The sequence below is a fragment of the Lagenorhynchus albirostris genome, chromosome 19 (assembly GCF_949774975.1).
Source record: "Lagenorhynchus albirostris chromosome 19, mLagAlb1.1, whole genome shotgun sequence".
NCBI classification, from domain to species: Eukaryota; Metazoa; Chordata; class Mammalia; order Artiodactyla; family Delphinidae; genus Lagenorhynchus; species Lagenorhynchus albirostris.
Genome location: NC_083113.1, coordinates 3,802,096 through 3,824,598, shown reverse-complemented (window position 1 = coordinate 3,824,598; position 22,503 = coordinate 3,802,096). Strand labels below are relative to the sequence as shown.

Sequence of the window (22,503 nt, the reverse complement as noted above, 5' to 3'; positions counted from 1 at the left end):
GGTTACCAAAGGGGAAAGGGGGGGAGGGATAAATTAGGAGATTGGGATTAACAGATACACACTACTATACATAAGCTAGATAAGCAACAAGAATATATAGCACAGGGAGCTACATTCAATACCTTGTAATAACCTATAATAGAAAATAATCTAAAAATACATACGTGTATATAACTGAATCACTTTGCTGTACACCTGAAACTAACACACTATTGTAAATCAACTCTACTTCAATTAAAAAAAAAAACACAAACACCCTTCAGGAGAGATGATTTGCAAAAAAGCAAACATCAGCTCTTACTCGTGAAAAGGTATGCAAACACAGCTCAACGTCAGCCAAATTAAAAGGACCCTGCCATATGGCTTTTCACCAATCAGATCAGCAAGGAGCAAAGCATTTGATGATGTGTGGCTGGTGACAGTGTGTGGACATGGGCCTTCTTGCCCACGGTCAAGGGAAATGTTAACAGGACAACGTCTGTAGAGGCCATTTCGGCAACAAGCTACTAACATCCAAAATGTTATTCATCCCTTTTGGTCTAAATGTGGATTTTTTTTCATGGTACTAGATTTCTTGTCCTTTATAGTTTCTTTTCCCATATTATGTATTTCCACAATTGCTTCTGATCACAAAGTAATTCACACTTGTTATTAAAACATCAAACATCAAAAAATAACATAAAATGGAAGTCTCTTGCAGTCTCACCATCTAACAGTTTGATGTATATTTTTAGAATTTTCTCCCAGTGCATACTTTAAAAAAATACACACAATACACCCTGTATGCACACACACATATGAACACACACTGTTGTTGTTGTTTTTCTGAAATGTGGCCAAGATAGAGTAACAAAGATAAGATTTCCCTCCAGCCTACAGCCTAAAGCAATGGGAGGAAGAGAGGACAAAATATATAAAGCAAAGGTTTTCAAGACACTGGACATGAGTCAACAAAATGCAGTGATTCCTGAGACATAGGACTCAACAGAGGCAGGCCCTATGACCACCCAACTTACTCGCAGGAAAGTTCGCAGGCCACAGCACAGGAGGGGAAACTGAGGCGAAGCCCCGCAGACTCCCTGAGTTGAGGAGATGGAATTGAGAGACGGAGGCAGGTGGAGTTCACAGAACAGAGTACTGGACAGCAAAGTGTGGAGAGTGGGCTCTGGAGACAGGCAAGGTCCTCCCTCCAGGACTTGGGTTACTGATCAGAACACTCATATATAGAAACTACCCAAGGCTGGAGAAAACCACCCGAAAGGAATTGAAAACAGTACCCAGAGCCGACGCAGGGCTGGGAACAGTGCCTCCTCACACCAGCCATGTAACTCACACCATATAATTCATGGGGCGTTGGGCAGAACACTCAGAAGGGTCTTGTGGAGATTAAGTCGTCCTAGACTGAACACAAGCCACAAAGGCAAAAATGAAAGCAGGTCAAATGACGTGGTATTGGTGTCAAGACAGACAAATAGATGGACAAAACAGAACAGAGTCCAGAATTAGACCCACACATACAGGAACAGCTGATTTTTGACAAAAGTGCAAAGGCAATTCAGTGGAGAAAATTCAGTGGAAATTTTTCAGTGGAAATATTCAGTCTTTTCAACACATGGCGGAACAACAGCACATCTATTTGACAAAAAAAAGTGAACTTGAATTAACATTTTGCATCATTAGAAAAATTAACTCTAAGGGGATCATAGAACAAAATATGAAACCTAAAACTATACAACATACAGAAGAAAACCTTTGTGGCTTTGAGATAGGCAAAGATTTCTAAAATCTGACACCAAAAGCATGATCCCTAAGGCAAATAATTTATCAATTGGACTTCAAATTAAAAACTTCTCTTCAAACAAATGATGCTGGGGAACCTGGATAGCCACATTCAAAGGAGTGACATTAGACCCCTTTTTAACATCATTCACAAAAATTAACTCAAAGTGAACCAAAGATGTACATGAAGAGCTACAACTATTAAACTCTTAGAAGAAAACACAGGAGTAAATTTTCATGGCCTTGGTTGGTCAATGGTTTCTGAGATACGATACCAAAAGCACAAGCAACAACAAAATAAATAAATTGAACACATCAAAATTAAAAATGTTTGTGTTTCAAATGATGCCATCAAAAAAGAGAAAAGTCTACCCACAGAATGGGACAAAATATTTGCAAAGCATCTACCCGATAAAGGACTTATGTCAACAATAATAATAATAATAAACATATAAAGAACTCTCAAAACTCAATAATAAGGAAACGAACAACCCAACTAAATAAAACAGGCAAAAGACTTGAACAGATATTTCACTGAAGAGAATATACATGTGGCAAATAAGCACATGGAAAGAGTCTCAATATCAAATGAAAACTACGATATGATAAGACTACACACCAATGAGAAAGGCTGAAATGAAAAAGATTGAGCATACTGAGATTTGGCAAGCACATGGAGCAGCTGAAACTCCCACTCACTGCTGGTGGAAATGTCAAATGTTACAACTGCTTTGGAAAAAAGTTTGGAGTTTCTTTAAAAGTTAGATATACACCTCATATCTGAGCCAGCCATTCTACTCACCGGTGTTTACTCAAGAGAAAGGAAAGCATATGCCTACAGAAAAACTTGTACACGCACGTTCACAGCAGCTTTATTTGTAACAGTCCAGAATTGGAAACAACCCAAATGTTCATCAACAAGTGAATGGATAAACAAATTGTGGTCTATCCATAGGCAGAATGGTATTCAGCAATAAAAAGATGTGAACTATTGATACATACAACAACATAGGTGAACCTCAAAATCATCATGCCAAGTGAAAGAAGTCAGACCAAAAAGAGACTACATGCTGTATGATTCCATGTATATAAAATTCTAGAATATGCAAATTAAACCACAGTGGCATAAGGCAGACCAGTGGTTGCCTGGGGACGGAGGGTGGGTACGGGGAGGGAAGGGAGATATTACCCAGGGGCATGAGAAACTCTTCGGGGTAATGGATATGTTCATTATCTGGATCATGGTGATGGTTTCCTGGATGTGTACAGATGTTGAAATACACTGAATTATTCTTTACATATGTGCAGTTAATTATAGGTCAATTATACTTCCACAAAAACTGTTGAAGAAATGGGACCATACTCTAGCTCTGAAAGTTAGTGTTTCAACAACACATCAAGGGACATCATTCCATGTCAGTGCCTACAAAGAGTGCTCATCTTTGAAAAGCATGGTTTCCATCATATGGCTACACCTTGATATGTTAGTCAGTCTTGTACATGTGGGCATTTAGGTCACTTCTATTTTTCTTCCTAAGGAAAACTTTGTACACATATAGAAAGATTTCTAAAGGGTAGATCCCTAAAAATGGAATTGTTCAAAATTTGGCTGATAATGCCAAACTGTCCTCCAAAAGAGTTGTCCCAACATTATACTCCTAAAAGGACAGAGTCCCTTTCCCGATACCTTCATAATGCAGGCTATTATTCTTTTTCATTTCTGTGTACCTCATGAGCAAAAACTGTATTTCCTTGACTCAGTTTGTATTTCTTTGACTATTAGTAAGATTTAAAAATCTTTTATAAAGCGTGATTCCATGTATTTCCACATTTATGAACTTCCATCTATAAGTCTGGCCATCATTCAGTCTTTTTCTTATTTATTCCTAGGAGCTCTTTACATAATTATAATCCTTTGACTGTTATCCATGTGGTAAATATTATTCCCCATTTCATCATCTGTCAACTTTATTTTTAGCTTTGAGTGATTTAAACTTTCTATGTAGTCAAATCTGTCAGTGATTTAAACTTTCTATGTAGTCAAATCTGTCAATCTTTTTTCTTATCTCTCTGTAGTCCTCACGTGACAGGCTGATGGTAAGTTACTCAGCGAAGCTGCCCCTTACCCAGTGAGACCAGGTTCTGGAGGTTCTCTAGCATCACATCTCTGTACAGGTCCTTCTGGGAAGGTTCCAGCTGCTGCCACTCCTCCTGGGTGAAGTCCACAGTCACATCCCTGAACGTCACTGACTCCTGTAAGAGGAAACCCACAACCACTCACCGCAGGGCCCTCCTTACAGAGGTCTGGAAGAATGGCCAGAAAAGCCAAGAGGATTTCGGGAAGGCACACAGGACGTATCTGAAGTGATTTCAACAAGGACCAGCCACTCAGTTATCTTGGTGCCTCATTATTTGGGGATGGTCCTCTGACAGAGAAATAAAACAAATATGAGGCTGTTTAGAGCAGAAAGTCACAGATTTGAGAGACAGAGAAGGAATCGAAGGCAAAATGATCATAACCCAGTGAATCAACACATTCATTAGAAGCCCAACAAAGGCAGAAACCTAGATGGAACCCAGTAGTTCACCAAAGATTCCTGAGCCCCTACAAAGCTGCAGGCACTAAGCAAGGTGCGGGATACAGACACAGAAGGTTTAAGAACTAGTTCCTCAAAGGAGGGGCAGACGAAAACACCTGTAACTGACCCACAATCTGGTCAATACTGTCATGAAGGTATGAACAAAATTCTCCAGGCGCCTGAGCAACAGCAGCTTTAGGGGGCGTCCGGGAAGACTTCAGAAAGGTAACACTGAGTTTAGGCTGGGGGAAGGATCAGTGGTCAGGTCCTTGGGGGGAGATTCCGGAGGGAGGAAGAGCTTGGGTCAAGACATGAGGCTTAAAAGGCAGATTAGACCATTGAGGAATCGTGAGAAGTTCATGTGGTGGAAGCATAAGAGACTTTCCAGCTGATGCTGTAAGCCCTGGGGATGAAATGAATGTGGCTTAGCAGGGAGAGATGATGATGGTGATGGTGATGGTGATGGTGGTGGTGGTGGTGGTGGTGGTGGTGGTGGTGGTGGTGATGGTGGTGGTGGTGGTGGTGGTGATGGTGGTGATGGTGATGATGATGGTGATGGTGGTGATGGTGATGCTAGTGACAATGGCTGTGGTGATGATGGTGGTGATGGTGATGACAATGATGTTGTCAATTGTAGGTCACAACACCTATCACTTCATAGGCAGTTGCTATGTACCAGGTATTATTCTAAGGATTTGTTATAGGTTGAATTATGCTTCCTCTCCTCCAAATCCATGTGTTGAAGTCCTACTCCCAGCACCTCAGAATGGGACCTTATTTGGAAATAGGGCCACTGGTTAAGATGAGGTCATACTGGAGTAGGTGGGCCCTAATCCAATATGACTGGTGTCCTTATAAATAGAGGAAATCTGAACACAGAGACATGCACACATGGAAAATACCATGTGAAAACAAGCCAAGAACTACTGGGAGCTGAAAGAGAGGCCTGAAATTGATTCTTCTCTAGACCGTTCAGAAGGAAGGGTGGTTTTCCACATATTTGTTTTGACCCCCTACTCTAAACAATGTATTTGCAGAAGTTGTTTTCATCATTATTATTTAAAGTGCTCAAAGGAAAATTCCTGGAAATCATGTATGTTTACTTTTTATTTAGATTTGTCATTTACAGGGACGTGGGCAGGTTTTAATGTTTTCCTAACCACGTTGGTGATTTAGGTGGATTCTGGAAACTTTGAGTTTTTGTTCTGTAGTTAATTTTTTTTTTTTTTGCGGTACGCGGGTCTCTCACTGCTGTGGCCTCTCCCGTCGCGGAGCACAGGCTCCGGACGCGCAGGCTCAGCGGCCATGGCTCACGGGCCCAGCCGCTCCGCAGCATGTGGGATCTTCCCGGACCGGGACACGAACCCGTGTCCCCTGCATTGGCAGGCGGACTCTCAACCACTGCGCCACCAGGGAAGCCCTGTAGTTAATTTTTATTAAAAAATGTATTACTTGGGAAAAAAAAATCAAGGTGTTGGCCCAGCCAACACCTTGATTTTTGACTTCCAGCCTCCAGAACTGTGAGAAAATATATTTCTGTTGTTTAAGCCTGTCTGTGGTACTTTGTTATGGCAACCCTAGCAAACCAATATATCCGTCTTGCTCTCTACTATTTCCCCAGTGTTTAGTACAATGCCTGGCATATAGTAGGCACTCAATGAATAGTTCTTGAATGAATAAATGGGTCAGTAAGGATGGTGTGAGGATTAAATGAGTTAATCCATGTTTGACACTCAGAACAGTGTACAGCATACAGTAGGTGCTTAATTACCATCAGCTACTATTACTGCCACCCACATCCACAGGTCCTTGGCTCTCCCCAGTGCTCTGAGCCCCCGACACGAGAACCGTGAACCCTGGCTCACCCTCCCTGAGAGGAGGCCTCACCTCCTGGCCAGTCCTATCATGGTCCCCATGTGCCCGCCCAGAGGCTTTGAGCTCATGCTGGCCTCCTCTGCCTCGTGGGTCACTACTGTTTGATGAGGAAGCAGTACAAGGCAGTGGTTGAGAGTGTGGGCTCAGGAGCCTGGAAGCCTGCAATGAAATCCTGGCTCTACCCTCAATGGCTGTCTTTTCCTTGAGCAAGTGCCTTAACCTCTCTGAACTTCATTTGTTCATAATAAAAATGTACCCCTCAGTAGTTGTCATGGGGGTTGAATGCGGTAATGCATATATGGTTCCAGCACAGTGTCTGGTATGGCTGGAGTAAGTTCTCGATGAATGTCAACTATTACATTTGATTGATTTTGACATTTCACATATGCATCTTATATATATACTTATTATTAGTAGTAGTTATTATTATTTAATATTTATTTATTTTGGCCAGGCTGGGTCCTAGTCATGGCATGCAGGATCTTCATTGCAGCATGTTTAGTTGAGGCATGCAGGATCTTTAGTTGTGGCATGCAGACTCTTAGTTGCGGCATGTGTGTGGGATCTAGTTCCCCAGTAGTAGTTATTATTATTATATGATATTATTATTTGATTCTTTGGCCAGTCCTGCTAATAATTCCTTTTTTAAAAAAAAGCCACTTTGGGCTTCCCTGGTGGCGCAGTGGTTGAGAGTCCGCCCGTGGATGCAGGGGGCACGGGTTCGTGCCCCGGTCCGGGAGGATCCCACGTGCCGCGGAGTGGCTGGGCCTGTGAGCCATGGCCGCTGGGCCTGCGTGTCCGGAGCCTGTGCTCCACAGTGGGAGGGGCCGCAGTGGTGAGAGGCCTGCGTACCACACACACACACAAAAAGCCACTTTATTGAGGTATGATTGACATATAAAAGCTGTACATATTTAATTAATACAACTTGATTAAGTTTGGAAAGTATGCACCCATGAAACATTATCACAATCGAGGCCATAAGCTATCCATCACCTCCAAAAGTTTCCTGCTGCCCCCTCTATCTTTTTATTTATTTTAATTTTTAAAAATATTGTAGTTCCTTCAGAGAATCTTCTCTAAGTATGCCCCACATCAGTGAACTCACTCAATAAATAACATATTTACTGAGTAGGCTCCATGCACTGCTCTGGGGCTGGGCTGGGAGGGGTGCACTAAAAACAAAATGGACAGTCCTGGAAGTGTCAGAGCTGACACCTTACAGCAAAGGATGCTGAAGGGCAGACAGCAGGGGCCGCCCTCCTCTGGAGGGTTGGGAAGACTTCCCCAGAAGTATGGTTTAGCCCCAAATGCACCGAACCTGAGTGCTTTGTGTGTGCATGTCTGAGGCCACTCATTCTCGTGCTTCATCTGTTTTGGTTTCCTGTCTAATGGCACAAACCAATTCGCCACAAGGAAAACCTCCCCAAATTCCAAAGAGCTGAAATCAGATAGGCTCTATTTCTTGAAAATCAGAATATATTTGTGCTAGATGTAATTAAGAAGAAAGCACTTAAATAAAAAATCCCAACCATACCAAAATAAAAATAATCAACAAGTCCTTCTAAATTAAGTAGGAAAAAGGAGAAATCAAGACGATAATCACAGACAAGTTAAAAATGAAGACATCATGGTGCAGAGTTGCTTTGGAAAATAGTCCGACAGTTCCTTAGACAGTTAAACAGAGTTATATTAGGACCCAGCAATTCCACTCCTAAGTATACGCCCAAGAGAATTGAGAACACATGTCCAAACTAATGTCTGAACTGCAGCATTCCTAATAACCAAAAAGTGGAAACAGCCCAAATGTCCATCAACCAATGAATGGATAAATAACATGTGGTCTAACCACACAGTGGAATATTATTCAGTCATGAAAAGGAATGAAGCACTGACACATGCTAAAACATGGATGAATCTCAGAAAAATTATGCTAAAAGAATCCAGACACAAAAGACCATATATCATATGATTTCATTTATATGAAATGCCCAGGATAGGCAAATCCAGGGACAAAAAGTAAATGAGTGGTTGCCAGCAGTTGGGGGTCAAGAGAGGAAATGGGAGTGAGTGCCATTGGGTACACACTTCCATTTGGGATGATGAAAATGTTCTAAAATTGACTGTGGTGATGGCTGCACAACTCTGAATATACCGTAAGCCAATGAACTGTACACTCTGTGGTATGTGGGGCATATCTTAATACAGGTGTTAAATAAAGAAAGGCATGACAAACCAAAACTCACAGGTAAGTGAAATGACACATTTAGACATCAAAATAAATTCTAGGTGGATTCAGAAGTTCACTGTTAACATCCAAACGATAAATGGAAAAAAAGGAAGAAAAACAGATGATGTGTGACCTGTGGATGGAGAAACCCTTTTATAGTTTAAATGGAAGACACCAGAGGAGGAGAGACAGACTCGACTTTAAAAATATGAAATGCTTTTGGACTTAAATATAAAATAAGAAACGAAAAGTAAAGCTGGGAAGTATATTTGCCACAAATATTTCCATACACACACACTTCTTTAAAATCTTCAAGAATACTAAGATTCCTGGAGACTGGTAAAGCACAAGATAGATCATTTAACCCCCTGCAGAAAAGGCTAATAAATATTTTCTAAAAATCAAACCTCACTAATATACATACAATGCTATTCGGAAAAGATTTTGTGACACCATTTGTCACCTATCATGCTCAAAGTTTATACCATTTGTCACATATCCATTTATCATTTATATCCAACTTGCACAATAAATACCCGACAGCCATAAATAACTAGGGACAAATAAATATCAAACAATAGGGGAACCATTAAGTAAGCCAGGTATGGCCCCAAGATAAAATTTCTATGGAGTCATTAAAATGGATGTTACCAAGGAGTTTTTAACAATGCAGAGAAATGCTCAGGATGAAATCTTCGATGAAAAAGGATATAAAAATTGCTCAGCTGGGGTGATTCTTATTTTTCCACAAACGTATCCAGGGAGAGAAGGACACACAACATTCGAGGGTGGTTATTTCTAGGATGAGATCAAGGGTCATTCTGATCCTCTTCACTGTGCTCTTCTGGATTTTCTAAGCTTTTTGTAATGATCATGGCATTTCCTTATTTATCAGGAATTTTCTTTTACTTTTACAATAGATTATTTACAGCATTGAAAAATGATTTTTTAAAAAGTCAAACTCACCAATACCAGATGGACATTTAGATACACTGATTATGCAGCCAAAACAAGTGATGTCTGTAGTTTTCAAAGGCTGGGGAAATCCTAATGATTAATGTGGGATGGAAAAAAAAATCTTCCAAGATAAAAATGGCAGAGCCAATACTGGGTCAATTTTTAAAAATAATCATCAGAGGAGGAAGCCAATAAATGAATACACAAATAATCCACATGATTATCTCTGGGTAGAGGCACTATGGGTGAATTATTATTGTCTTACCTACAGGTTACTGGATTTTCCCTATTTTCTATAAAGAACATTTATATATTTATTATTATGAAATATTTCTGGCATAAAAGCAAGCTTAGAGAAAAATTCAATACACAACTATATATGTACCACCCGTTAAAACATCATAACACATTACAGTGAGAGCCGGGGATGCCAGCCGTGTGCCCTCCCCATGGGCGCCCTCCCCTCCCCCAAGGTAACTGCTGTCTGAAATGTGTGGGCCTTGTTCCAGTGAGTCTTGTACACAATTAAACCACCACTTTCCGGGTGCCCTCCTGTGTCTCCTGAGGGCCCCCAGGGCAGAACCAGTCACTCCCCAGCTGCCCTGTCCTCCTTGGTTGACAAAAGTCAATGTCAGGGACAGGCAAGAGAGAGGCTCCTGGGCCTGGAGGGGGCAGAGTGGACAGGAGCATCACCCCTGAGCACTGCTGTCCTTCCTCAGGGTAGACAGAACCCCCAGGAGGTGGGGATATGGGGCTGGGGGTCAGAGGGTCATCCCTCTGGAAAGGAGAGGGAGGCAACATGACTCACCAGGGCCTCATCAGTCAGCAGCTGGGCGACCATCCCTCCACTGCCCATGGTGACCGGGAACGGCGGGCTCTGGTCAGGGGGGAAAGAGAGGGAGGCACGGTGAGAGACCAGGCCTAGGCCCACCTCACAATGCACACAGGACAGACACACACATGCCCACAGAGGGGCAGGAGACAGGAACACGCACATACATTAACAGCGAACATTCAGGGTGCTTACCGCCTGCAAAGCACTAGACCAACACCTCTCACTTAATCCTCCTAACACTCCTGCAAGGTGGGCACTATTTCCACTGACCCCATTTCACCATATAGTTTCACTTGTAAGTGGAATCTAAAATACGACACAAATGAGCTTATCTATGAAACAGAACCAGACTCACAGACATAGAGAACAGACTTGTGGTTGCCAAGGGGGAGGGAAGGATTGGAAGTTTGGGGTTAGCAGATGCAAACTATTATATATAGAATGGATAAACAACAAGGTCCTCCTGTATAGCACAGGGAACTATATTCAACATCCTGTAATAAACCATAATAGAAAATAGTATGAAAAAGAATACATATAACTAAATTGCTTCGCTGTACAGCAGAAATTAACACAACACTGTATATCAACTATACTTCAATAAAAAAAGAATACTGTCAAATTAAATGTTGGTCCCTATAAACTTTAAACAGTGAAATTTCAAATTAAAAAGCAATAAAATTATTTTAAAAAAGAAGCCCCGCTGTACATCACAAAGGATCACAAAGGTATGGGCTTGTGTCCCCACCACTTCACGTCTGCAAACCCCACAGCAGCGTGCCCGGCCCGCAGCAAGCCCTCCGCAAAAACACCCTCCAGCTTAAAACTCTCCGGTGGCTTCCCACAGCCTTAGAAATCATCCAGTCTTCACCACTGCCCACATGGCCCTTATAGTCTGCCCCGAGGGCCTTCCCGCTCCCACTCCACTCCCCTCTCAAACACTTGGCCCCAGGTACAGTGGCCTTCGAATCTGCCGCTTCCTCTGCCAGAAATGCTCTTCCCCTGGCTGGCTCCTTCTCACTGTCAGCTCAAATGTCACCTCCATGGAGAAGTCTCCCACTCCCAGGGCCCTGAGCTCAAGTAGCAACCAACGCCCACCCCTGCCATCTTCTTATAGCCCACATCATTGTTGACAACTGTCTCTTTAAAAGGTTTTCAAGTTCATCATCTGTCTTCCCTTCACCAGAATGCAAGCCCCTGGGGAGCAGAGATGATCATTTTTGGATTGTGTTTCCAGCATCTAGGATAACAGCCAGAGGTACCCAAACATAGAGCTGAGTGAACGAATAAGCCAACTTCTATCACTGGCAAAGATGCAAAGAAATGGACCTCCCACACACAGCTGAAGGAACGGGAGTCACTCGACATTTGTGGAGAGTGAGCTGGCAAAACACAAACCCCATAACTCAGCAGCCTTGTTCCCGGGACTCTGCCCATAGCAACAAAAACTCCATGTAAAAGGTTATACAGGGAAAAAAGATGTTTATTATAGCACTGTTCCTAGAATCCAACCAAACCAACAAACACAAAAAAAACAAGGGGGAGTTATTAATTTTTTTTCTTATATTCCTTTGATTGTTTCCCTGGGTGAGTGACTTCATAGTAATGTCATAATTTCTTAAACAGAATTTAATTTTTTAAAGAGTATTCTTTCTGGACTGGCAATCTCCATCTGACTCCCATCCCTATACTGTGACGTCAACAACACTGGCTTTGGCCGGACGTGGACATGACCAGAGCCGACTTACCCAGGAGGCACAGCGAGCCCGAGGCCCCTGATACCTGTAGGGGCCCACGAGAATGTCTTAATTTAAGATCATTTAAAAAAAAAAAGTGACTCTAATCCAGCCTGGATTATATTTGTCTTCATATCAATGTAATCACAAACTATATATATATTTTCTTTTCATGAAAAAAGGAGTCCATGAAGGCGACGAAGGCACAGAGGCCCTGGAAGTGACATGCTCTGGGCTGGTGACTGTTGAACCCATGTGGCCTGAGATCTATGTGGCTACAAAGCTGGTGGCTACTTCCCTCCTCTCCTTCCTTGAGTCTTCTGGCATTTCCTTCCTTCCATTGTTTCTAAGGGTAAGATTCCCATGGGGGAAAAAATCCTGCAACTGTGTGTCACATGAGCCGAAAGGAAGAAAGGATTTCCCATTTGTCTGGTGGTTAAGTGTGGGGTCTCTGGAACCCAGATGCCTGGGTATAGAGTTGGGTCATTCACTTAAGTCTCTGAGCCTCGGTTTCCCCATGTATAAAATGGGGATGATGAGGTCCCTACCTTGGAGTTACTGGGAGGCTTATAAATGAAGTAGTCCCAGCAAAGTGCCCAGAACAGCACTTTGAGGGCCCAATACACATCCTCTGAACAAATCAACCCCACTCAGGAGTGGGTAGGGGACTCTGACCCTCCTTTAAGAAGGTCCTGTGGAAGGCAAGAGAAGAAGCCTTAGCCCCACATCCTGTCACCCACACACTTCCTGCCCCCTCAACACTCCAGAGCCTTCTATGAGCCGGACAAGGCTCTGAGGGGCAGGAAGGAGCTGGGGAATCTGGGGGCCCCAGGCCAGGAGACCTGCAGGACAAGAAGGGAGGTAGCTCTGCTAGGCCTGCCTGTCCAAGCGTTCAGTCTTTCACACATGCTTTTAGGAGGGTCGCACCCAGATGCACTCGCATACAAACACCTAGAAAGGCCCAAAGACAGAGACACACAGGTGAACACACACACACAGAAAGGTAGAGACACTGACGCGGCGGACTTCGGGAGAGACACACCCCATGCTCACAGACACACTCACACCCAGGGACACAGCTACAAAGTGAAAGACGAGACACAGGTGGACACCTGGATGACACCCTCACAGAGAGACACCGTGGGCAGAAATAAAGGCAGACACACACACAACCAAGGATGTGGACATGGCGGTCACCCAGAGATACACTGCCCTCACCCCAACAAGGAAGGCAAAGACTAGACAAGGAAGACATCCACAGAGACCAAGACCGGTAGGCGCACGAGCGCGTGCGCACCCCCGCCCCCTCCCCCCCCCAAACTTACACTGATGCACACACACACAGATTCGCCTCCTTCCCCATCGCATCACATTAGGTCAGTACCAGCCTCCTCCCTCCACTCCTCTCCCCAGCCCTCTCTATGAGCCGGCACTCCCCTCACCTGGGCCCTCACACTTTCTCCCTTCAGGGCCCACCTTCCCCTCAGTCCACACGCCCTGTCCCGGCGCGCACACCCTCCCCTCAGCCCTCACGCCCCTCGCCTGGGCCCGCACACCCTCTCCCTTCAGTGCTCACACCTTCCCCTCAGTTCACACGCCCTCTCCCGGCGCGCACACCCTCCCCTCCTCCCTCACGCCCCTCGCCTGGGCCCGCACACCCTCTCCCTTCAGTCCTCACACTTGCCCCTCAGTCCGTACACCTTCTTGCTGCCCGCACACGCTCCCCTCCGCCCTCAGGCCCCTTGCCTGTGACCTCACGACCCCTCTCCTCAGTCAGCATGCCCCCTCCCGAGCCCGCCCCCGCCCCCGCCTCGCCCCTCCCTGCCCTGCCCTGTCCTGCCTGTGGCCGGACTCACCAGCGCGGGTCGTTCTGTACAATGACGGGCGCCCTACGCCCTCCAGCCGCACTGCGCCTGCGCAGACGGGCGGACTACATTTCCCAGAAGCTCGCGCGCCTCCGCCTCCGCTCAGGCCTTCCCGCCCGTGGAGCCGAATGGAGCCGAGCGGACCCGAGTTGAGCCGAGCGGATCCGAATGGAGCCGAGCGGACCCGAACCTACCCGAGACCCGACCGCGCCCCTCCAGCTCCCAGAGGCCCCCGCGGCACCGGAACCGCGGCCACAGGGGATGGGGGTGCGGGGGGGGGTGGTATTGAGGGATGGGAGGGGGGAGGAGGAAGAGTGGAGGGAGAGAGGAGATGGGGGTAAAGGGAAGGGGGAGGAGAGAGAGATGGGGGAGAGGTAGGAGGGGAGGAAGGTGGGGAAGGGAGAATTCCAGAAAGGGAGGGGGCGTGGGTGGAGGTGGAGAAAGGAGGCTGTGGCCCACCTTCTGCAGACTTCTGGGCTGGACTGAGGGAGGATCCTGGGCAATTTTGTTGAGCGTGATAATCATGCTGAATTGTAGAAAATTTGTAAAGCATAGAGATACAAACCAGAAAATAATTTTAAAAAAGTATTCACTCTTCTTATTTTGAGTTTCCTAAGTGCCAGCTCCTGTTTTGGGCGTTTTATGACTTAGGAACGTATCCAATCCTTACAACCATTCTACTTTCCAGATGAGGACAGTGGTGCCGACAAAAGAGGTGGCACAAGGGGACAGTGGGGGAGCTGGGGTAGGAATCAGGGCTCCTGGCTGGGCCTGTTACACCATAAACCACAAAGCCAAGTCCGAAAGCATTTGCTGAATGTCTCAGTGGCCACAGAAATGTAAACAGCAGCTAGTCTTTTTTTTTTTTTTTTAATTGCAGTATAGTTGATTTACAATGTTGTGTTAGTTTCAGGTGTACAGCAAAGTGAATCAGTTATACATGTACCTATATCCACTCTTCATTTAGATTTTTTTTTTTTTTTTTTTTTGCGGTACGCGGGCCTCTCACTGCCGTGGCCTCTCCCGTTGTGGAGTACAGGCTCCGGACGCGCAGGCCCAGCGGCCATGGCTCACGGGCCCAGCCGCTTCGCGGCATGTGGGATCTTCCCAGACCGGGGCACGAACCCGTGTCCTCTGCATCGTCAGGCGGACTCTCAACCACTGCGCCACCAGGGAAGCCCTTCATTTAGATTCTTTTCCCATACAGGTTATTACAGAGTATTGAGTAGAGTTCCCTGTGCTATACAGTAGGTCCTTGCTAGTATTATATTATATATATAGTAGTGAAACAGAGGTTAGTCTTAAGGGGTGGTTAATGACTTTAAATATTTTGAGACAAATGTAGGTTCACCTGCAGTTGTAAAAAATACAGAAACCACCGAGAGAGATCCAGTATACCCTTTATCTGGTTCCCCCAAAGGTGAAGTCTTGTGTTACCAAACCAGGTTCATTTGCCCAAGGCACAGCAAAAAGTCAAGGTTTGCAACAAAGAAAAGGTTTATTCAGAGGCAGCTGGCGAGGAGATGGGAAAACATCTCAGATCCACCTCCCTGAGGCGAGAGGGGTGAGATATTTATGGGTTAAAGAAGCAAGGTGATTTTAGGCATAGGAAAAGGTATTGGAGGTAGGGAAAAGGTGAGGTAATCTGTGTTCTGTGCAGGCAAATCTGAGTTACATGCTTCCTCATGGGATGCATGTCCCAAAATGGAGGCACTTAGTATGATCTGAGGAAGGGGTTTTTGGCCCTCTGATGTCAAAAGTTTGTTCATCAGACACTTCAGGCCTTTGTAAAGGCCCAAGTGTAGGGTCAGTGGTCCCAACCAGTCTTAACTGGCTTGAGCTTGAACTGGACACAGCTCAGTCCAAGTTCCTGGAAAACGACTTGGGCAAACGTCTTACTGTATAGGCTACGTGTCGCTTGGAGCACATGCAAATCTTCTGTAGCGAAAATTAAAGTGAGCTTGATCAGTGAAGGCTGGTTACAAGTGGAGGTGGTTTTAACGAGCTGTAAGACAACGTCAAGAATTTCTGTTAGGGGCTTCCCTGGTGGCACAGTGGTTGAGAATCCGCCTGCCAGTGCAGGGGACACGGGTTTGATCCCTGGCCTGGGAAGATCCCACATGCCACGGAGCAACAAGCCTGTGCGCTACAGCTACTGAGCCTCTACTCTAGAACCAGTGAGCCACAACTACTGAGCCCATGTGCCATAACTACTGAAGCCCATGCGCCTAGAGCCCGTGCTCCGCAACAAGAGAAGCCACGGCAATGAGAAGCCCGCGCACCGCAGCTAGATAAAGCCCATGCACAGCAACGAAGACACAACGCAGCCAAAAATAAATAAAATAAATATATTTTAAAAAAGAATTTCTGTTAGTCACCAGTTTCTGTTAACCCTATAGGGCACGGTTTCACTTGCAAAGTCACAAATAGGATACAGACATGAATATTGTCAAGATACAGAACGTTTCCGTCACCACTAGGATCCCTCAGGTTGCCCTTTCATAGCCACACCCACTTTCCTCCATATCCCATCCTTCCTTAACCCTTGACTATCGCTAATTTTTTCTCCATAATTTTATCATTTCAAAAATGTTATATCAATAGGTATTTTGTTTTCATTCAGCATAATCCTCTGGAGATCTATCCAAGTTGTTATTTGTATCAATAGTCATTACTTTACTACTGAGTGGTAATCCATGGTAGGGATTTACCACAGTTTGGCTACCACATCTGGGATGTTTCCAGTTTGGGGCTATTCCAGTTACAATTTTCTTTTCATTTCGGTAGGAACACTTAACATAAGATCTACCGTCATAACAAAATTTTAAGTGTACAATACAGTATTGTTAACTAGAGGCACGATGTACAGAACACTAGAACTTAATCACCTTGCCTAAATGAAACTTTATACCTGTTGACCAGTAACTCCCCATTTCCCCTTCCCTCAAGACCCTGGCAACCACCATTCTGCTCTCTGCTTCCATGTGTTTGACTATTTTAGATACCTCATATAAACGCAGTATTTGTCCTTTTGCATCTGGCTTATCTCAGCACAACGTCCTCAAGCTTCACCCATGTTGTAGCATATGGGAGAATTTCCTTCTTTTTTAAGGTTAAAGGATATTACATTTTATGTGTATACCACATTTTCTTTATCCGTTGATTCACTGATGGACATTTAGGTTGCTTCCACATCTCAGCTATTGTGAATAATGCTGGAGTGAACAATGGAGTGCAAATCATCTATTTGAGATGCTGACTTTCGAATACCCAGAAGCGAGAAGTGAGATCATTAGGTATTTCTAATTTTTTTTGGAGGAAACTCCATACTGTTTTCCATAGTGGCTGCACCATTTTACATTCCCATCAGTAGGGTACAAAAGTTCTGACTTCTCCACATCCTCTTCAATTTTTTTAAAAAACAATATTCATTCTAATAGGTGTGTGGTGATATCTCAGTGTGGTTTAGATTTGCATCTCCCTGATGATTAGTGATGCTCTTTACCTTTACATGTACCTGATGGCCATTTGTATGTCTTTTTTGGAGAAATGTCTATTCAAGTCTTATGCCCATTTAAAATTATTTTATCTTCTGCTATTGAGTTGCAGGGGTTCCTTACATATTTTGGATATTAACCCCTTATTAGATATTTGGTTTGCAAATATTTTCTCCCATTTCATAGGTTGCCCTTCTACTATTAATTGTTCCTTATTACAGGGTTTCGTGTGAACCTAAATCTTCATTTCTCTGGGATAAATGCCCAGGAGTGCATTTCTAGGTCATATGGTATTTGCATTTTTAGCTTAGTTTTTTTTATTTTTTTAAACAAACTGCCAAACTGTTTTTCAGAGTGGCCGTACCATTTATATTCCTACCAGCAATTTATGAGATATCCAGTTTCTCCAAATCCTTGCCGATATTGGATGTTGCCATTATACATATACATATTTTATTTTAGCCATTCTGATAAGCATGTAGTGATATCTCATTATGGGTTTCTTGTTTTGTTTTGTTTTTGTTTTTACTAATGACTTTACTTTTTAGAACAGTTTTAGGTTTACAGAAGAATTGAGCAGATAGTACAGAGTTCTCATACATCCACCTCCCTGCACCCAATTTCCCCTATTAGTAAACACTTGCATTTAATGTGGAAGATTTGTTACAATTAATGAACCAATATTGATACATTATTACTAACAAAACCCCATAGTTTACATTAAGGTTGCTCTTTGTGTTGTATACTTCTGTGGGTTTTGGCAAATGCATAATAATATGTATCTACCATTACAGTAGCATATATTTCACTGCCCTAAAAATGTCCTATGCTGCACCTGTTTGTCCTCCTCCATCTTCATGAACCCCGTAGTTTTTCTATCTGCATAGTTTTGTCTTTTCCAGAATGTCACATAGTTGGAATCAGACAATATATAGCCTTTTTCAGAATGGCTTCTTTCACTTAGCATTTAATATGAACTTAAAGTTCTCCATTTTTTTAGCTCATTTCTTTTTTTAAAAAAATTAATTTATTTTTATTTTATTTTTACTTTTGGCTGCATTGGGTCTTCGTTGCTACACGCAGGCTTTCTCTAGTTGCAGTGAGCAGGGGCTACTCTTTGCGGTGCGTGGGCCTCTCATTGTGGTGGCTTCTCTTGTTGTGAAGCTTGGGCTCTAGGTGTGCAGGCTTCAGTAAATGTGGCATGTGGGCTTCAGTAGTTGTGGCTCATGGGCTCTAGAGCAGAGGCTCGGTAGTTGTGGCGCACGGGCTTAGTTTAGATGCTCTGCAGCATGTGGGATCTTCTAGGACCAGAGCTCAAACCCATGTCCACTGCATTGACAGGCGGATTCTTAACCACTGCACCACCAGGGAAGCCCCTGGCTCATTTCTTTTTATCACTAAATAATAATCTATTGGTTGTGCCACAGTATGTTTATCCATTCGCCTACTAAAGGACATCTCGGCCGCTTTCATAAAACTGCTGTAAGCACCCACATGCAGCTTTCTGTGTGGACATGTTTTCAATTCATTTGAACTAATACCTAGAAGTATGGTTTCTGGACAGTGTTTAGCCTTTTAAGAAGCTGCCAAACTGTCTCCCAAAGAGGCTTGGTCTCCAGACCCTTGTTCTTCTTGTTAGACTTACTGAGGCGACATTTTCAGGATATGTAAATTTTAGTTCCCCAAAGAAGGAAATACTCAACAGATTAAAAAAAAAAGTTTCAATGGGTAAGTTTACATAATTGATTGATTTTTATGGACCCCCACCCGCCAAAAGCCCTACATCTGTACATCAACATGTACTTTCTAAATTATTCCGACACTTTGATGTTCACATTCATTTTAAGCCACTTATGCCTACTTAACTTGTCGAGTCACATCTTCTCCCTTTTGATCACCTTCCCTTTAAAATTATTCAGAATTTGATTAGAGTCTCTCACTTCCTCTGAAAACACTGTATCTTAAAATGACAACAATGGTACTAGAATCTCAGGAATACTGGCTAGAAGAAATCCTCAGCGGTGCTAGTGCCAATTTGAGTTACTCTGGATCATCTGTAAATCAGACTGTCTCCTTTTGGGAACCGTATTCAAAATGTTTAGTAACAACAACTGCGGCCCACAGATGACCACTCACTGGCCTTATGAGGAATGTTCCAGAATGATCCATCATCCTAGAACTCTGAGTTCTAGGCTCCTTGGATACAAGGAGCACCAGCACTTCCTGTGAAGGCCATATCTGGAGCGAGCGGTGGGAATTTTTCCTGTTGTAATCTAGAAATGTTGATTCCCTCAACTTACCATGTGGCTCCTTGTCATCTCCAGACCAACTTCCGATAAAGGTCAAGGTCAGTTCTTATAGGGCTAAACTGCCAGAAACTTTTCTCAATTGTCACTGTAACTTCTCTCTAGTACCTCTGATGTCTCTCCCTCTTCTTATAAGGTTACCAGTTCTTTCAGATTAGGGCCCCACCCTTATCACTTCATTTAACCGTAATTCCCTCCCCCAAAGCCGTCTCTCTCCATATACAGTCACATTGGAGTTTAGGGCTTCAATATGTGAATTTGGGGGTGGGAGGGATACAATTCAGGCCTTACAACTACTCTACAACAAAATACGGAATTTAACCAGCATCGCACCTTAGCAACCCATAAAAGGAGTCTCTCACTTTGGTTTTAAGCGATCTTAACCCTATGACTTCAAACAGTATAAGACATCTTTCAACAATATCATACAAAGACCCTTAGTTGCTAGTAGTTCAGAAAGTTCAAGATTTGAGTTTTAAATTACCCAAAACAGTTAGCTACCGGCATCATAGACACTCTTTGGACTTGGCATTCCTCTTCCTCTTGAAACTGTCATTATTCAGGACTCTAGACCTCTATTCATCTCAGGTGACTACAACTAATAATAATTCACTTGGGTGTTTGCCCAGTGCACACCACGAGTTGTTACTTTCCTAGGCTAGGAAAGAAACATGAGTCTCACTTGTCCCATCTCACCCAAACACCGATCCCTAACACCTCCAATATTCCAAAGATTCTATTGCCTATTACATAATCTTCATCCCAAACTCTGATTTGGTTAAGTTTCTTTAATTGCAAGCAAACAAGCAAAAAATGAAGTACTGAGAGGATGGAAAGTCGTTTAAGGAATTGCAGTGTTGGAAAGCACAAAAACTAGGGTGGCTCCAAAGATCACAACCACAAGGGCACCAGCATCATCCCTTTAGGGAACAGATCCTTCTCCCTTTCAAGTTCCAGAGAGAATGTGATTGACTAGGTCCCTCAGAACTGTAAGACAGGGTATGGCCAGTTACTCAAAGGAAAAGAGAGAGTGTAGTCAAAAGAAGGAGGCAAGGACTTCTCTGGTGGCACAGTGGTTAAGAATCCACCTGCCAATGCAGGGGACATGGGTTCGAGTCCTGGTCCGGGAAGATCCCACATGCCACGGAGCAACTAAGCCAGTGCGCCACAACTACTGAGCCTGCGCTCTAGAGCCTATGAGCCACAACTACTGAGCTTGCATGCTACAATTACTGAAGCTCGCGCACCGAGAGGCCACACTCCGCAACGAGAAGCCACCTCAATGAGAAGCCCGCACACCACAATGAGTTGCCCCCACTTGCCGCAACTAGAGAAAGCCCGAGCGCAGCAACTAAGACCCCACGCAGCCAGAAATAAATAAAATTTAAAAAAAGAAGAAGGCAAGGAAATCTGGGCAGAGGAAAACAGAAAAACATGTATTTTTGGTTTTATTTTTGATATTATGATTATGAATTTATACTAGAATACAGGTCTGAAAAAATTCTTTTCATTTAATATAGCACAACTATCTTTTATGGCTATATACACATTTATAGTTTTTCAACAGCTGCATATAATTCTATTGAAAGAATACAACACAATTAACTTACCCATTTGCCCATTACCCTAAGTTACTAAGAGTTTATCATTAAAAATGTTTCCCGGGCTTCCCTGGTGGAACAGTGGTTGAGGGTCCGCCTGCTGATGCAGGGGACATGGGTTCATGCCCTGGTCCAGGAAGATCCCACATGCCGCGGAGCGGCTGGGCCCATGAGCCATGGCCACTGGGCCTGTGCGTCTGGAGCCTGTGCTCCGCAATGGGAGAGGCCACAACAGTGAGAGGCCTGCGTACCGCCAAAAAAAAAAAGTTTCCCATTATACATTTACCTACCTGTGGACACTTTGGTTTCTGAGGAATATTGATTCGAATGGTCTATACATACAGCAATTTATATAACAAAGGAACTGTCTTGTTTTTCACACATTCACCAAAACTGGATAGTATCACTCTTCTGTTATTTAAAATAAATCTATTGGGGGGAAAAGTCAATGTATCATCACTTTATTTTGCATTGCCTTGATTACTAATGATAGTGGGTAATATTCCTTAGCTGTTTTTATTTCATCTTCTTTAAAGAGGCTGTTATCTCTGTCCATTTTTCTGAGTTGCAGATGTTACTATTACTGATTTGTAAAAATATCAGGGATCATTGCCCTTTGTCATATTTGTTGCAAACATTTTCAGTCTCTCATTTATGTTAACTTTGATGTTTTCCACACAGAAGTGTTACTCAGTTTAATGTCAGCTCCTGGGTTATGTGTAATGCTTAAGGTCTGCCTCAAGCCAAGGTTATAGAAATATTCTAAATTTTTCTTGTATTTTAATATTATAACTTTAGATCTCTAATCTGTCAGAACTTCATCAGTGTGCAAAGTATAGATCTATGTCTTTCCAGAGAGCTAACTGTCCCAAGGCCATCTGATCAATCTGTCTTTGCCCCACTGAAATGAAAAATCCTTTTTACCATATATAAGGGCAGTCAAAACCCCCTACATGCTCTGGATAAGATCGTCCATCTCCTAGCCTTGATGCCGAAGTAAAGAGGAAGCCCCAAAGCTCCATTTTCCAGTGTCCTCTGGATAAGAGCTCCCATCTCATGGCCACAGGCAGCAACCAAGAGGAAACCCGAGAGCTCTGGGTACTCCAGGTACCTTCAGGTGTAGGAGGTGCTCCAGGTAAGTATTCTCCTCTAGGTGTAAGAGTATCCACTAAAGGGCAGGGGATCTCGTTTTGGGTGATGAAAATGTTCTAAAATTAACTGTGGTGGTGGTTGCACAACTCTG

The 22,503-nt window shown here is 43.6% G+C and overlaps 1 protein-coding gene across 8 annotated transcripts in view; it reads right to left on the bottom strand.

The window, feature by feature from the left end:
- LOC132509284 (zinc finger protein 470) overlaps positions 1-22,503 on the bottom strand; it is an 88,091-nt gene that overhangs the window by 22,319 nt on the left and 43,269 nt on the right. For 4 of the 8 annotated variants that reach the window (XM_060130120.1, XM_060130121.1, XM_060130119.1 and 1 more), the window contains 2 exons: positions 10,229-10,297; positions 3,906-4,032 (listed from right to left, as the gene is read on the bottom strand). In XM_060130120.1, the coding sequence (XP_059986103.1) occupies positions 3,906-4,032; positions 10,229-10,297 (196 nt within the window). Of the gene's footprint in view, positions 1-3,905; positions 4,033-10,228; positions 10,298-13,847; positions 13,894-14,315; positions 14,383-22,503 lie in introns of those variants that run through there. The other 4 variants (XM_060130129.1, XM_060130131.1, XM_060130132.1 and 1 more) reach the window with 4 other exon arrangements.